This window comes from Scyliorhinus torazame, chromosome 6, assembly GCF_047496885.1.
Source record: "Scyliorhinus torazame isolate Kashiwa2021f chromosome 6, sScyTor2.1, whole genome shotgun sequence".
Lineage (NCBI taxonomy): Eukaryota > Metazoa > Chordata > Chondrichthyes > Carcharhiniformes > Scyliorhinidae > Scyliorhinus > Scyliorhinus torazame.
In genome coordinates this window covers 20,469,030-20,485,878 of record NC_092712.1, presented here as the reverse complement: position 1 = coordinate 20,485,878, position 16,849 = coordinate 20,469,030, and the positions used below count along the sequence as shown (strand labels likewise).

General features: G+C 54.9%; 1 protein-coding gene across 1 annotated transcript in view; it reads left to right on the top strand.

Moving 5' to 3' along the window:
* The window catches only part of LOC140425674 (uncharacterized), a 456,765-nt gene that overhangs the window by 435,728 nt on the left and 4,188 nt on the right, over nucleotides 1-16,849 (top strand). Inside the window, exon 45 of the mRNA XM_072510172.1 lies at nucleotides 7,965-8,098. Coding sequence (XP_072366273.1) covers nucleotides 7,965-8,098 — 134 coding nt within the window. The remainder of the gene's footprint in view (nucleotides 1-7,964; nucleotides 8,099-16,849) is intronic.

The window sequence follows — 16,849 nt, the reverse complement described above, 5'->3', positions numbered from 1 at the left end:
CTCCAAACTGGCCACCTGATTGGCCCTGCACACATTGTTGGAGACGAACCAGAGGTGGTCTGACAGGTGCCACAGGATGAAGCATTCGCAAAAGTGAAGCAACTTCTGCTGTTGTCCAATATCTTGGCGCTCTATGGTCCCACAAGGCCGCTGGTACTAACATGCACCACCTCTCTTTAGGAGCAGGGGCAGTCCTGAGGGTCTACGTAGTGGTCATCCAGGATTGTGCAAAGTAAAGATTCTCGCAAGGAGCTACATCTGGTGGCCCGGGCCTGACACCAACATTGACAATTTGGTGAAACTGCCCATTGTGTCCAGAGAAGCAAAAGCTCTTCCCATCGGTCTTGCTCCATTGTTGGAATAGCCAGGCTGACCTCGAGTGGAATGGCCAGGCTGACCTCGAGTGGAATGGCCAGGCTGACCTCGAGTGGAATGGCCAGGCTGACCTCGAGAGGAATGGCCAGGCTGACCTCGAGTGGAATGGCCAGGCTGACCTCGAGTGGAATGGCCAGGCTGACCTCGAGTGGAATGGCCAGGCTGACCTCGAGTGGAATGGCCAGGCTGACCTCGAGTGGAATGGCCAGGCTGACCTCGAGTGGAATGGCCAGGCTGACCTCGAGTGGAATGGCCAGGCTGACCTCGAGTGGAATGGCCAGGCTGACCTCGAGTGGAATGGCCAGGCTGACCTCGAGTGGAATGGCCAGGCTGACCTCGAGTGGAGTGGCCAGGCTGACCTCGAGTGGAATGGCCAGGCTGACCTCGAGTGGAATGGCCAGGCTGACCTCGAGTGGAGTGGCCAGGCTGACCTCGAGTGGAATGGCCAGGCTGACCTCGAGTGGAGTGGCCAGGCTGACCTCGAGTGGAATGGCCAGGCTGACCTCGAGTGGAGTGGCCAGGCTGACCTCGAGTGGAGTGGCCAGGCTGACCTCGAGTGGAGTGGCCAGGCTGACCTCGAGTGGAATGGCCAGGCTGACCTCGAGTGGAATGGCCAGGCTGACCTCGAGTGGAGTGGCCAGGCTGACCTCGAGTGGAATGGCCAGGCTGACCTCGAGTGGAGTGGCCAGGCTGACCTCGAGTGGAGTGGCCAGGCTGACCTCGAGTGGAATGGCCAGGCTGACCTCGAGTGGAATGGCCAGGCTGACCTCGAGTGGAGTGGCCAGGCTGACCTCGAGTGGAATGGCCAGGCTGACCTCGAGTGGAGTGGCCAGGCTGACCTCGAGTGGAGTGGCCAGGCTGACCTCGAGTGGAATGGCCAGGCTGACCTCGAGAGGAATGGCCAGGCTGACCTCGAGTGGAGTGGCCAGGCTGACCTCGAGTGGAATGGCCAGGCTGACCTCGAGTGGAATGGCCAGGCTGACCTCGAGTGGAATGGCCAGGCTGACCTCGAGTGGAATGGCCAGGCTGACCTCGAGAGGAATGGCCAGGCTGCAGGTACACATGGATTTCACTGGACTGTTTATGGGGTCAATGTTTTCAATCTTGGTCGACCCCCATTCTAAATGGGTGGATAGACATCGGATATCCTCCACATCCTCCAGGAACTCTAGAACTCCACCGTAACCTCACCTAATGGTGGGATCAGACTCTCAAGTGGTCATTAATTGGCTACTTGAGGGTGGTATCCAGCGGTGAGTGGTGATTCCGACCGGCACATTCCCAGCCTCTGAGTGAACGCTGTCGGGGGGACGTCACCGTCCTGCCCGATCATGGGCAGGATTAGCCATTGGCCGATGCCGGAATCGGGAAGCGCGATTGGGCAGAGAATAGGTTCCGATGGCAAAATCGTGGTGGGTGCCGATTTGAGGGCAAATCGCAATTCTCCCTCACCTCGACAGTGGGGTCAATGCGTACCGGAACACACCGTTCGCATACCTTTACCGGGCCTGACCCGGTAATCTCTGGGGCCCCCTCGATTCTCCTTCTCCGTTGGTCCAAGTTCCCGACAGCCCGGTTCACTTGTGCTTTTAAACATTGTGAAGCTGGCGTGGTGACTGTGGTCTGCCAGGCCGGACCACTGGCCGGGCTGGCTCGGATGGGGGGGGAGGGGGGCCGGACCACTGGCCGGGCTGGCTCGGGTGGGGGGAGGGGGGCGGAGGCAGTGCCAGGGCTGGGGAGTGGGGGGGGGATAGAGAACAGGCCTGTGTCCAGGGTTACCACCCCACGGACTGGAGCAGTGTCCAATCCAGGACTGCCCTTACCACGGCCTGCAAAGCAGCCACCTTGCTGCATGCCCACTGACCACCCACCTTGGCCCCTGGTACTGCAGAGTGACACTGGCCGTATGGGGGCCCTCACTCCCCCCCCATCCCTACACCCAACTCTCCACAATGCCCCCATCCCCTGGTCGCCACCCGCCGGTGGCTCACCCAGAGCACAGTAGCCCATTTGCGGATGCCAGGCGGGGACCACGGGACGTATCCCTGGCAAGGGTAGTGCCAGCCAACAGTACCCCTGATATCAGGGACAGGCTCCAGGGCCAGATGCCCCAAGATGCTGGCCACCGCCCGGACCAGGGGTGTGGGGATAGGGGGGACCAGGGGGGCGGGTACATGCGGGAGTTGAGCCCGCAGTGCCAAAGGGGGCCACCATGTAGCCCGTTGGACTAGGTTGGGCACGGGGGGGGGGGAGGTATGCACCATGCTGACAAGTCGGCCTTTCACCCCCTGCAGTCAATAGATATTGGAATTCAACCAGCAATGGTGGCCTTCCTGCTGGTCGACGCAGTCCTGGGGGATGCCCTGCTGCGGTATGAGATGGAGTTGCTCAAGGAGAAGAAGGTTTCAGCAGTGGAGCGGGCGGCTGTGGAAGAGGTGACAGCCACCCAGGCTGGAGTACCGGTCGGCCAATGGGCCGAGGAGAAGGTGTCAGGGAGGCACCGCCTGTCATTCGAGGACCTGCCAGACCGGGCATGTCATCAGGGCAGCACGGTAGCACAGTGGTTAGCACAATTGCTTCACAGCACCAGGGTCCCAGGTTCGATTCCCGGCTTGGGTCAATGTCTGTGCGGAGTCTGCACATCCTCCCCGTGTGTGCGTGGGTTTCCTCCGGGTGCTCCGGTTTCCTCCCACAGTCCAAAGATGTGCAGGTTAGGTGGATTGGCCATGATAAATTGCCCTTAGTGTCCACAATTGCCCTTAGTGTTGGGTGGGGTTACTGGGTTATGGGATAGGGTGGAGGTGTGGACCTTGGGTAGGGTGCTCTTTCCAAGAGCCTGTGCGGACTCGATGGGCCGAATGGCCTCCTTCTGCACTGTAAATTCTATGTCAAAGACTCTGGCTGAGCAGGAAGACAGTGCGACATATCTGCCAAAGTATGGCACACCTGGCACTGTGGGGGTATGGGGGAGGACACCCGCTCATGGTGGCCCTCAAGGTGGTGGGCCCTGAACCTTTACGCCATTGCGATGCTCGGCAACAACCCCTCATGTAGCCCTGGCTCTGCTACGGCATCTCCACAATCGATGGGACTGGTCGTTCCAGAAGCCCGAAACCTGTCTGGATGGCAGCTAGTCCCTGGGGTTGGTCCACTCTCTATCCATCCACCCCCTTGGGTATTCCTACCTTCACCTGCTGTACAGGAGCAGCTGTGTGGTGCGCACCAGAGATTGTCCCAGGAGCCTCCTCACTAAAGTGTCCAAGTGAGGTGAGTGTCTCTGGGACGGTGGAGGGTGTTGGAATCGCTGTGATGGGATATCAGTGTCACCCTCAGACTCGGGTTCCGGGGTGTCCTGGGTCCCGGGTGGAGGGCTGGTGTCTGAGCTGCTCCTATCGGTGTTCGGCTCACGGGGGGGGGGGGGGGGGGGGGGCTCCGGCTGTGGCACTGGCTGGGGGCGGGGGTGGGGGACACCAGATGGATCCCCCCAAATTTCCAGCAGCCCCTGCAAGGCACAAGACAAGACGGATGATTAGACCATGGGCAGGGGAGAGGTGGGGAGAAGGATGGTGTGGGGGTGAGGTTTGGGGTGAGGGTGGCGTGAGGGTGGGGGTGGGGGTGAGGGTGGATTGAGGGTGGGGGTGGGGGTGAGGGTGGAGTGAGGGTGCTGTGGGGGGGGTGGGGGTGAGGGTGATGTGCAGGTGAGGGTGGGGGTGAGGGTGGTGTGTGGGAGAGTGTGCTATGGGGGTGAGGGCGGGGGTGAGGGGGGATGAGGGTGGGGATGAGGGTGGGATTGATGCTGGGGGTGAGGGTGGTGTGGGGGTGATTGTGGGGGTGAGGGAGGGGGTGAGGGTGGTGGCGAAGGTATTGTGGGGTGAGGGTGAGGTTGTGGGTGAGGGTGAGGGTGAGGGTGAGCGTGGGGGTGGGGATTGGGGTGAGGTTTGGGGTGAGGGTGAGGGAGGGTGTGTGGGTGAGGGTGGGGGTCAGGTTGTGGGTGAGGGTGAGGGTGGGGGTGAGGGTGCGGGTGAGGGTGGGGGTGAGGGTGGGATGAGGGTCGGGGTGAGGGTGGGGGTGAGGATTGGGGTGAGGGTGGGGGTGAGGTTGGGGGTGAGGGTGGGGGTGGGGATTGGGGTGAGGGTGGGGGTGAGGGTGGGGGTGAGGGTGGGAGTGGGGATTTGGATGAGGGTGGGGGTGAGGGTGGGGTTGGGGATTGGGGTGAGGGTGGGGGTGGGGGTGGGGGTGAGGGTGGGGGTGAGGGTGGGGGTGAGGGTGGTGTGGGGGTGATTGTGGGGGTGAGGGAGGGGGTGAGGGTGGTGGCGAAGGTATTGTGGGGTGAGGGTGAGGTTGTGGGTGAGGGTGAGGGTGAGGGTGAGCGTGGGGGTGGGGATTGGGGTGAGGTTTGGGGTGAGGGTGAGGGAGGGTGTGTGGGTGAGGGTGGGGGTCAGGTTGTGGGTGAGGGTGAGGGTGGGGGTGAGAGTGCGGGTGAGGGTGGGGGTGAGGGTGGGATGAGGGTCGGGGTGAGGGTGGGGGTGAGGATTGGGGTGAGGGTGGGGGTGAGGCTGGGGGTGAGGGTGGGGGTGGGGATTGGGGTGAGGGTGGGGGTGAGGGTGGGGGTGAGGGTGGGAGTGGGGATTTGGATGAGGGTGGGGGTGAGGGTGGGGTTGGGGATTGGGGTGAGGGTGGGGGTGGGGGTGAGGGTGGGGGTGAGGGTGGGGGTGGGGATTTGGATGAGGGTGGGGGTGAGGGTGAGGGTGGGGGTGGGGGTGAGGGTGGGGGTGAGGGTGGGGGTGAGGGTGGGGGTGAGGGCGGGGGTGAGGGTGGGCGAACTCCACCTCAGCGACCTCCCTTTCCTTGTGCCCTCTGACTATGCCAGGGTCCTGTGCTCTGTCACAGTGAGGGGGTGTGTAGCGCACAATGACTTACGAGAGACGAATAGAGGTGAAGTCGATGAGGCTTTATTAAGCGTGACTTGTTCCCCGCAGTTCAGCAACAGACTGGAGCTGCGGGGAGAACTCCTTGTTCTTATACACCGCCTTCAGGGCGGAGCTAGAGATCAACAGCCAACCAGGACCCGGGATCTGTCAGCCAATGGCATCACGGCTTCACAGTCCCACATGACCCCTAATGCATACTACCACAGGGTGCAGGTCCGGCGGTCCCCCTCCTGTCTTCTTCTGGTGGGGGGGGAAACAGAAGGTGACAGTCCGGCACATGCAGCCCAGGGGGTGGGCAGCTGGTGGCCTCAGTGGCCAAGGCAACCGGCCATTGCAGCCGGTATGGGGACCGGCATGTGGTGCAGGGTTGAAGTTCACCCTCCCTCCTGGTGGGAGGGGGGGATGGGGGGTTGGTTTACGGGTGTGTGGGGGGTAGGGGGGTTGGTGCCAGGGGCACAGCGCTGCCTACTCATCCTGGCCACCCTGAGGAGGTCGTGCAGTCTTCTTCTGAACTGCTGGCCGGGCCGGATGACGTTGCCCACGGCCCTGACGACCGCTGACACCTATGCCCAGGCACGGTGGATGGCGGTGTCTGGCAGCCTCCTTCCCAGGCCGGGGTGCCGGGTCATCCTCCCCAGTAACCCCACCCAACACTAAGGGCAATTTTGGACACAAGGGCAATTTATCACGGCCAATCCACCTAACCTGCACATCTTTGGACTGTGGGAGGAAACCGGAGCACCCGGAGGAAACCCACGCACCCACGGGGAGGATGTGCAGACTCCGCACAGACAGTGACCCAAGCCGGAATCGAACCTGGGACCCTGGAGTTGTGAAGCAATTGTGCTATCCACAATGCTACCGTGCTGCCCCTTTAGGCCACCATTCGAGGGCTGGATTCTGCGATTTGAAGACGAAGTCCTGACGCTGGCGTTTTTACACCCGAGAAAACGGCAAAAGCTGCACCAATCCTCCGTCTGGTGGGGGGCAGCAGGCGCACAGCGTAAAGCCCCTGTCTTTATCTGCGGATACGGCCGGAGAATTGCCGGGCCCGTGGCCACGCATGCGGACGGCGGCAGCCAGCAGCGGCCCCGACCTGCCAAAAACTGCGCCCCTTCGACCAGGCTCGCCACCCCCGGACCACCCCCCCCCCACCAGTTCCCCCAGCCCCCCACCAAAGCTCCCCCTGCCCGTGGAACGGCCTCCCCACCCCCCCCCCCCCCCGACTGTGGCAGCGCTGGACTCACGCCGCGTTCACGAAACAAATTTAGGATAAGTGTTATAGGCCATTGGGAATGCGGGCCTTCTGGGGCGGAGCATCAGGGGAGGGGGCCATCCCGACAATGTGCGGCGTACTCACCGCTTTCGGTGGGGGGGGGGGGGGCGGTGCGTCGCAAGAGCCCTCGATTTCGGTGCGAAGGGGTATTCTCCGGCCAGTCGCCGAACACGATTTTGGCGTTGGAGAACGGAGAGTCCCGCCCAGATTTTTTTTTAGCACTGGGGAGCTGAACTCCGAGATCGAGCTGCCATTTTGAATGGGTGCCCCACACCCCCCCACCCGTGGAAATATCACCCTCCCACACACATGGACATTACCCACACCCTCCAAATGAGGTCACCCCGCTATGGAGTCCCTGGGAATCCCCCTCTTCGGGCCCCTAAGATCCCTTACAGCACCCCCTCCCTTACAGGACTCCCACCCATCAGTCGTCCCCCCCAACCTCCCGGACGGCCCTACTTAATTGCCTCGCACTCCCCCAGCCTTCAAACCTCACCCTCGTTTTATGGGCAGGGTCACCCTTGCTCCCAGACCCTTGTCAGTGCCACCCTGGCACCGGGCTGGTTTAGCACACTGGGCTAAATCGCTGGCTTTTAAAGCAGACCAAGGCAGGCCAGCAGCACGGTTCAATTCCCGTACCAGCCTCCCCGAACAGGCGCCGGAATGTGGCGACTAGGGGCTTTTCACAGTAACTTCATTGAAGCCTACTTGTGACAATAAGCGATTTTCATTTCATTTTCAGGCAGTTCTCCTGCTGGCTTGGCGGTGCCATCGGGTCACCTTAGCAGTGCCAGGATGGCAGTGCCAAGGTGGCAACTGGGCAGTACCAAGGTGCCTGTGTTCCAGGGGGAGGGCCGGGGTGCCACCCTACCCTGACCCTGACCACCCGGGGGTCTCCGATGTCCCGGGAGACCCCCCCTGGGTGCCGTTCCGCGGCACTGATCAGCGCCCGGCTGCAGCCTCTCCGGGAGGTCGGTAAATCGAGGCTGGTGGATCCTGCGCTGGAAGGCCGTAAGTCGGTTTACACCCTGCCTTCCGCGAGCGTCATTCGGTCACGCCCATTTTGGGCGGGGTTCCGACTCCGATGTCTCGCGGGGTGTCGCAGAATCCCGGGAGGTGCGGAGCCTGTCGGGTGGCTCACTGGAGGCTTCTCCCAGCATTCTCCGGCCGTGTTGCACTCAAGCGAGAGCCCAACGAGGCTGAGATTCGCGCCCTTAGCCTCGGAAAGGGAGAGTCACGCCCATGTGCCTTTCCCACCTCCAAACCCATCACAGAATTGACAAGATGTCACCCTTATTCCTATTTGGCAGTGATTGCATTACTTTGAGAAGATTATTCTGAGCACCGATCCCGACTGACATTTAATATTTACTTCACAGAGGATGAAATTCAGAGGCACGCGATTGGAGAAATTGCTTTCCAGTTAGATCGCAGGGTCCTGGCCTTTGTCTTCACTGCAGCACCTCGATTGTATGGTTTCAGAGTGGTGAATATTCAGGACAAAATTCCTCAGGTTTGCATATCTGAGCAAAGATCCTCGCGCTCTTTACGAGACTTTGGTTATTCAATGCTGAATAGATAATTGGGAACATTAGGACCAAGGCAATACGGCCAGTGATCCCTACATTTAGAGTGTCACATCCGAAAAAATAAATGCCTTTCAACATTTGTAGGAGAGAGCAAGAATGAGAGATGGAGAAATGTAGCAGGAGGAAAAGAGGATTCTATTGCTAGGACTGAAAGTTGTGGTAGAATGTCACCACGTGAATGCGGCCAGGAAATGTAATGAGCCTTCAAATGTCCATTGACCTCGGTGGGACTGGAAACCCCACGGGTGGGAAGGGCTGTAATTTGCCACCCTCAGGGATGACGGGAAACAGATCCTGGGTGGCCATACCACAGATATGATGAATGTCAAGTGATAAGTATTAAATAATGGAAAATTAGGAAGCCTTAGGAAGCTGGGATTGTTTTTCTTAGAACAGAGAAGGTTAAGTGGAGATTGAATAAACCTGTTCAAAGTCATGAATGGTTTTGATAGATTAGATACAATGGAAGAAGGCATGGTAACACAGTGGTTAGCACTGTTGCTTCACAGCTCCAGAGTCCCAGGGTCGATTCCGGCCTGGGTCACTGTCTGTGCGGAGTCTGCACATCCTCCCCGTGTCTGCGTGGGTTTCCTCCGGGTGCTCCGGTTTCCTCCCACAGTCCAAAGATGTGCAGGTTAGGTGTATTGGCCATGATAAATTGCCTTTAGTGTCCAAAAAGATTAGGTGGAGTTGCTTAGTTACGGGAATGGGTGGGGGTGTGGGCTTAGGTAGGGTGCTCTTTCCAAGGGCCGGTGCAGACTTGATGGGCCGAATGGCCTCCTTCTGCACTGTAAATTCTATGATTCTATGATTTGGTAACTAGAGGAGACAAATTTCACTTAACTGGTAAAAGGACTATTCGGACTCTTGTTTACCTTCTTCTAATAAGTATTGATTGTCCTGTTGATTGGAGGTGTCGAAAATACAATTTTATTGCTAATTATTCACTTTAAAGCACTTGCAGAAGAATAATTCAAAACTTAGAAATGAAATATCAACAATACATAAACAGGTCAAATACATGGCAAAAGAAAAGCATTAAACATAAAAGCATGAAGAAATCACTTACAAAAAACAAATAGAATTCAGGAATAATAATAATAGTAGCTTATTGTCACCAGTAGGCTTCAATGAAATTACTGTGAAAAGGCAGAAATTTCAGGATCGGGATCTCGATCACGAGGTCTTACTTTTAAGGGAATCCTTATCTAAAGTCTACTCCCTCATTTACTCTCATTGAACAAAGAACAATACAGCACAGGAACAGACCCTTTGACCCTCCAAGCTTGTGCCAATCACATGTCTTATCTGGACCAACCACGTGTATCCTTCTCTACCCCGTCTGTTCATGTGCCTATCCAGATAAGTCTGAAAGGTCACTAATTCTCAGCTGAGACCTCCCGATTTGTTCAAATAGATGTCTGTTACTTAGGGGATGATTTATTAATCAAACATTGGCCATTTCTTAAGATTGACTGCTGTCCATCAAGGTTAGCTCAGCATCTACGTGCACAGTCTCATGAAAATAAGTTTCTCACGCCACCACTGGCCATAGTGGCTGTAACTAATTGCTTGATACATCTTATTGTTAAATGCATTGAAATACAATAATCAATTCATTATATGAAAAATTCACTGAAACAATGTTTAAGTTTCCAAAGTCAAGGGCCGGGATTCTCCCCTACCCGGCGGGGTGGGGGGGTGGGGGGGGGGGGGTGGGGGGGGGGGTCCCGGCGGGATGGAGTGGCGGGAACCGCACCGGCGTCAGGCCGTCCCAAAGATGCGGAATTCTCCGCACCTTTAGGGGCCAAGCCCTCACCTTGAGGGGCTAGGCCCGCGCCGGAGTGATTTCCGCCCCACTGGCTGGCGGGAAAGGCCTTTGGCGCCAAGCCAGCCGGCGCCGAAAGGACTTCGGCGGGTGACGCATGCATGGGAGCGTCAGCGGACGCTCACGGCACCCCCGCGCATGCGCAGTGGGGGGGGTCTCTTCCGCCTCCGCCATAGTGGAGACCATGGCAAAGGCAGAAGAAAAAGAGTGCCCCCACGGCACAGGCCCGCCCGCCGATCGGTGGGCCCTGTCGGGGCACCCCCCGGGGCCAGATCGCCCCGCACCCCTCCCAGGACCCCGGAGCCCACCCGCGCAATCTGCCCCCGCCGGTAAGGTAGGTGGTCCAATGCACGCTGGCTGGCGAGGGTTGACAGCGGCGGGACTTCGGCCCATCGCGGGCCGGAGAATCGGCGGGGGGAGCCCTCTGACCGGCGCGGCGCGATTCCCGCCCCTGCCGATTCTCTGGTGGCGGAGAATTCGGGACATGGCGGGGGCGAGATTCATGCCAGTCCCCGGCCCAGCGGGGGGTCGGAGAATTGCGCCCAAGATAAGAGTTCAATAGTTGATTAATTGTGTAAAACAATGACTATTTAAATAGTCAAGGCAGTTTTAATAATTTCACTCTTTAGCTATGCATTCAATTAGCACCTAAAACCATGAATAAATCAGTAAATCAGTAATTTATCAGTCCCCCCTTTTGATACTTCTAAACCTAATAGAATGATTCACAGTTAAGGTAAAGCAAAAAAAAAGCTAAATGGAAAAGAAACAAAAGTTAAAGGGAACAAATTCACAGCTGTCTTTGATGGTCCCTTTGTTCAGGAACAGCCTTCAACACTGGAATGGGCAATCCTCGAAAGAGTGACAAGCATTTTAAGCTAATAGTGAGAACCGCTCATACCCTGTAGAGTATTTGTCTAAGTGAATGCATCAGCCCCATTTTAGGGCTTCTTGACATTCTCTTGCAGATAAATTTAGTTTTCAGAAACATAACATACACAACAAAAAGGACTGCAAAAAACATGACCAAACCTTGCACCACTGAAGCCCCTAAGGACCCTCGCCACCCTGTAGCCCAATCCCAAAAGGTGCTGGACTCGGGTTGCTTGAGTATTTCAACCTCCTTCTGGATGTGTTTTGCCAAATCAGTGGTCTCTTTGGAGCTATCTAGAATGTAAGTACAACATTCTGACCCAATCAGGGCACATGTCCCACCTTTCTCGGCGAGAATATAATCGAGCCATTCGATTTTGCAAGGCCACAGTACGGATAGCTAGCATTTCAGCGGAAACCTTGAACAGGGCTGCGGAGGTGTCATTAGCTACCTTGTCTATGATGACTGTCATATTATTAAACTCTCTGGCTACCTTGGCATCACCATAAAAAGGAATAAAATAAGCAAGAAATCTATCATGTGCAGTAATGACATGTTTACTTCTTGCCCGTTACCTCTAATCGAGAAGGGAAATGACGAATAGCGGGTATCACATACCCCAGATAACATGATCCTGACCAAAAACATGGAAGCCCAGGATAGGCTCTGTGGTCACAAACAAAATAGATACCGTTATAGGAAGCAAAGTGAGCAACGTCTTCTGGATGCGAGCAGTCTGAGAAATTGCCACCGCCTGTAGAATTGTATAGACCTGTCAGTGATGAGGAACTAAGAGCGACCTCTATTAATATTGGGGTATATTTGCAAACCCTACTTACATTAAAATAGTGAGTGCAATTACTATCTCCCATTTCCAGTCCCTTAGAGTGATGACTCGTCAAACATACAGATGCCTCCTGATTGAAGGTGGTTTGGATGTTTATATGGGGAGGATTCTGGTCCCTGGCCTAATTGGGTTGGTACCACCCTGAAATGGTCGTCACCTGCCGACCTGCACAACTGAGCCCTCTTTCTCAGGTAGACCCGAGATATGGTTCCCCTGCATGTGGCGGCTCCCTCACGAGCTTGGGAAGGACGGGCAATCCTTTGATAAATGTACCATTTTCCTGTCTCAGAAATATTAAAAGGAATAGACAAAAAGGGAATACCTTCCCCTGAGTTTATGGGAATCGCGATACATTCCCAACATTTGGAAACATTGAAATTTTTGGCATATACCTTGGACATATAAAGAAAGGTTATCATTTAACTCCTTGCAAGCCTTTGCGGGCTATGGTCTTATGGTTGGGCTGTTAATGAAATGAAAATGAAATGAAATGAAAATCGCTTATTGTCACAAGTAGGCTTTCAGTGAAGTGACTGTGAAAAGCCCCTAGTCGCCACATTCCGGCGCCTGTTCAGGGAGGCAGGCCCGGGAATTGAACCATGCTGCAGGCCTGCTTTGGTCTGCTTTAAAAGCCAGCTATTTAGCCCTGTGCTAAACCAGCCCCGTAAGCTGAAAAGGCAAGCAAAAATCAACATGGCGGCAAATATTTAACAGAAATGAGCTTTAATCATAATGAGCTCTTTTAACAGGTGAGGCATGGCTCCAGGACTCCTTTCCTTGGACCTTCACAGCCGCTTGGGTTGTGAGCGGTACCTGATAGGGTCCCTCCCACTTGGACCCTGATGGTTCCTTTGGAAATTTCTTTACATACACTTTAACTCTTGGCACAAGGTGGGGCCCGCTTCCGGTTGGGTCGCCCTGGACTGCCAATACCTGTAAGGAAGCAGAACTAACGGCATTTGTTAGATTCTGACAATATTTGAGTAATACACCACTCATCAAATGGCAATCAGCTTTTCGTAAGTCAATAGTCCCTGGCAAGGACATGGGCCTGCCAGTAATTACTTCGAATGGACTCAAGTCCGTGGTTCTGTTTGCAGTTGCTCTGATGCTGCACAGGACTAGTGGCTTGAGGCCATGGCATTCGCTCTTGGTGACACTTTGATATTTGATCTTTCAGAGTCTGGTTCATACGTTCGTGGGTGGTAAGGGCAATGTAGCTCCCACTGGATATTCAGTAGCTTACAAACTTCTTTGCAAACAGCGCCTGTAAAGTGCGTTCCGCTGTCTGACTCTATCCTGGAGGTACTCCTCATAGTCGTTGCATAGGACCTTAGTTGTGTAGCTAGCTGTAGCTCTCCTGGCTGGGACGGCCTCTACCCATCTGGAGAACTTGTCCACTATTACCAGGACGTCAGTGTATCATTGGGGAAGGGTAATGTAATCGACCTGTATATGCTGGAACGGTCCTGCAGGGGCAGGAGCTCTTAACTGAGGCGTTGATGTTACAGGTCCTGAATTGCTCTTCTGACAGGTGACACAGCGGCCTGCTACCACCCGGGCATGTTTCTTGCACCCTCGACCCCACCAGATTTTCTGGAATCGAGCCAACATCTGTGGAGGGGCCAGGTGCCCCCATGAGTGTATCTGATGGGCCTTACATTTCAGAATAGCCACCTCTTTTGGCAATTTTAAAGCTTCTAGTAGATCCCGTAGCTCATTCCCCTTTTGAACAGGTGTTCCTGTGATGGTGAGGAATCCTCTTTTCTTCCATAATTGGTGGAAGTCATGAGCTACTCCAAAACCATACCTTGAGTCTATATAGATAATAGCTGTTTGGTCTTTTGCCACACGACCTGCTTCAGCTCAGGCCCTTAACTCAGCTTGCTGGGCTGATTCCCTTGTTGGGCCCTTTGCCATCATGGTGTACAGGCTTGTGACTGCCCATCCTGCTTTACGAATGTTATTTTCAACAAAAGAGGACATATCTGTAAACAAAACTAAGTCCGGGTTTTGTAATGAATCTTCTTCTCTCAGGCGGGCCTCCTCCATTTCCTCTGTGATTTCAACACAGTCATGTTCTCGCCTCCCCTCTCTTGCTACTCGGGAAGCGGCAGCATAGATGATGGGTTTACCCGGCTTGCCTGTTGGAAATAGAGGTTAGGGGCTTCCAAAGCTATTGTCCAGCTGATCCATCTGGCTGCGGGATTCACGCCGCCCCCCACCAATTCTCCGGCCCGCGATGGGCCGAGTGGCCGCCCGTTTTCGGTGGGTCCCGCCGGCGTAAATCCCAACAGGTCCTTACCGGCGGGACCTGCCTCCACGGGCAGCCTGCAGAGTCCTCGGGGGTGGGGCACGGGGGGGATCTGGCCCCGGGGGGCCCCCCACGGTGTCCTGGCCCGCGATCGGGGCCCACCGTGGGGTCCCACTTTCCCTCCGCGCTGGCTGCTGTCAACCTCTGCCATGGCCGGTGCGGAGAAGCCCCCTGAGCATGCGCTGGGATGACGCCAGCACACGCTGGCGCTCCCGCGCATGCGCCATCTCGCGCCGGCTGGCGGAGGTCCTTCGGCGCCGGTTGGCGTGGCGCCAAGCCCCTTCCGTGCCGGCTGGCACGGTGCCAAACACTCCGGCGCTGGCCTAGCCCCTGACGGTGCAGAGGATTCCGCACCTTCGGGGCGGTCTAACGCTGGGGTGGTTCATACCACTCCTCGCCACCGGAGCGGCCCGCCCCGCCGATTCACGGAGAATCCCGACCGTGGCCTCATTCGCTCTCAGGCAACTTCTCCATCCGAGGGCTACTGTGTCCAGTCTTCCTGAATAGTAGCCAACTATTGATCTCTGTTGATCCCCATTTTCCTGGGCTGGGATTGCTGTCATGTATCCTTCTCTTTCATGGACAAACAAGGTGAATGGTTTCCCATTATGTGGAATTCCTGGAGCTGGTGCTGAGCATGAGGCCTGTTTCAGATTCACAAAGGCGTCTTGCTGTTCTGTTGTAAGGACAACCTCCTCTTTTGATTTCTGATTTCCCTGTTGTGCTAACTGTGTATATGAATCAATCAAACTTCTGTTAAGCTTACACAAGCCCAAAAACGATCTCAGTTCTTGGACAGTGCTGGGCTCTTTTGCAGCCCGAATTGCCTCTGTTCTATCCTGGGTAAATTCTCTTTTGTCCTTTGAAATCGCCTGACCTGAGTCGACAACCTCACGTTGGGCAATTTGTGCTTTGGCCAGGCTGGCTCTATGTCCTCTCTGGCTGAGATGGTGCAGAAGGACACGTAAGTCTCTCTCAGGATCCTCTTCTTTAATGGAGGCCACCAGGATGTCATCTACCTACTGAATAATGGTGGAGGGCAACTCAACAGTTCCATCAAGTGGCTCTGTAGAGCCATGTGAAACACAGTAGGACTATTACCATTGGGGGTGGTTTAGCATAGTGGGCTAAACAGCTGGCTAAACAATGGTAAAAGCCAGTGGTACCGACCAAAAGCCATTGGCTATGGCTATTACTGAAAACCACTCGAGGTCTGCTGTTAGGGCATTAAAAATGGTGGCAGGGTCACTAAAGGGTCACGAAAGGGCCTTTCTTATCAATACACAGGTTCGCCTTCCTGTAGTCAGCGGTCAAGCACATGTGCCATTTGCTTTTTTCACAGGCCAAACTGGGCTATTCGATGAACCGTGTGTGTTAATCAATACACCCCTATCCTCTAGTTCCTTTACTATAGATACTATTCCTTCAATGGAGGACAGGTTGATTAAAACAAAGAACAAACAACAAAGAAATGTACAGCACAGGAACAGGCCCTTCGGCCCTCCAAGCCTGTGCCGACCATGCTGCCTGTCCAAACTTCCAAATCTGTCCAAATCTTCTACACTTCCAGGATCCGTATCCCTCTATTCCCATCCTATTCATGTATTTGTCAAGATGCCCCTGAAACGTCACTATCGTCCCTGCTTCCACCACCTCCTCCGGCAGCGAGTTCCAGGCACCCACTACTCTCTGCGTAAAAAACTTGCCTCGTACATCTACTCCAAACCTTGCCCCTCGCACCTTAAACCTATGCCCCCTAGTAATTGACCCCTCTACCCTGGGGAAAAGCCACGGACTATCCACTCTGTCCATGCCCCTTAGAATTTTGTAGACCTCTATCAGGTCGCCCCTCAACCTCCGTCGTTCCAGTGAGAACAAACCGAGTTTATTCAACCGTTCCTCATACGCTCCATACCAGGCAACATCCTGGTAAATCTCTTCTGCACCCTCTCTAAAGCCTCCATATCCTGCTGGTAGTGTGGCGACCAGAATTGAACACTATATTCTAAGTGTGGCCTAACTAAGGTTCTATACAGCTGCAACATTACTTGCCAATTCTTATACTCAATGCCCCAGCCAATGAAGGCAAGCATGCCGTATGCCTTCTTGACTACCTTCTCCACCTGTGTTGCCCCTTTCAGTGACCTGTAGACCTGTACACCTAGATCTCTCTGACTTTCAATACTCTCGAGCGTTCTACCATTCACTGTATATTCCCTACCTGCATTAGACCTTCCAAAATGCATTACCTCACATTTGTCCGGATTACACTCCATCTGCCATCTCTCCGCCCAAGTCTCCAAACAATCTAAACCCTGCTGTATCCTCTGACCGTCCTCATCGCTATCTGCAATTCCACCAGCCTTTGTGTCGTCTGCAAACTTACTAATCAGACCAGTTACATTTTCCTCCAAATCATTTATATATACTGCGAACAGCAAAGGTGTTGTACTGTTTGGTGTATGGTGGGGCAATTCCAGTAAACCATGCCTGTTCCATGTGTAGTAGGCCACTATCATTCTTATCTCCGGCCCAAATTGGATATTCATCGAGCTGATCCTTCTTGAAGGCTCTAATTGACCATGTTACGCTTCCATTCTCAAAGTTTAAAGAAGAATTTAATTGGGCTAGAATATCCAGACCCAGAATGGCCTGGCCCACTGGGCTTATCCAGACTGGAGAAATCAATTCATGTGGGAATAAATTCATAAATCCTATTAGCACGGACTGAGTTATTTTGATAGTCTCCCTGTACGGGGACACTGGGCCAGACCCCCTACACCTGTTTAGCACAGGGCTAAAGAGCTGGCTT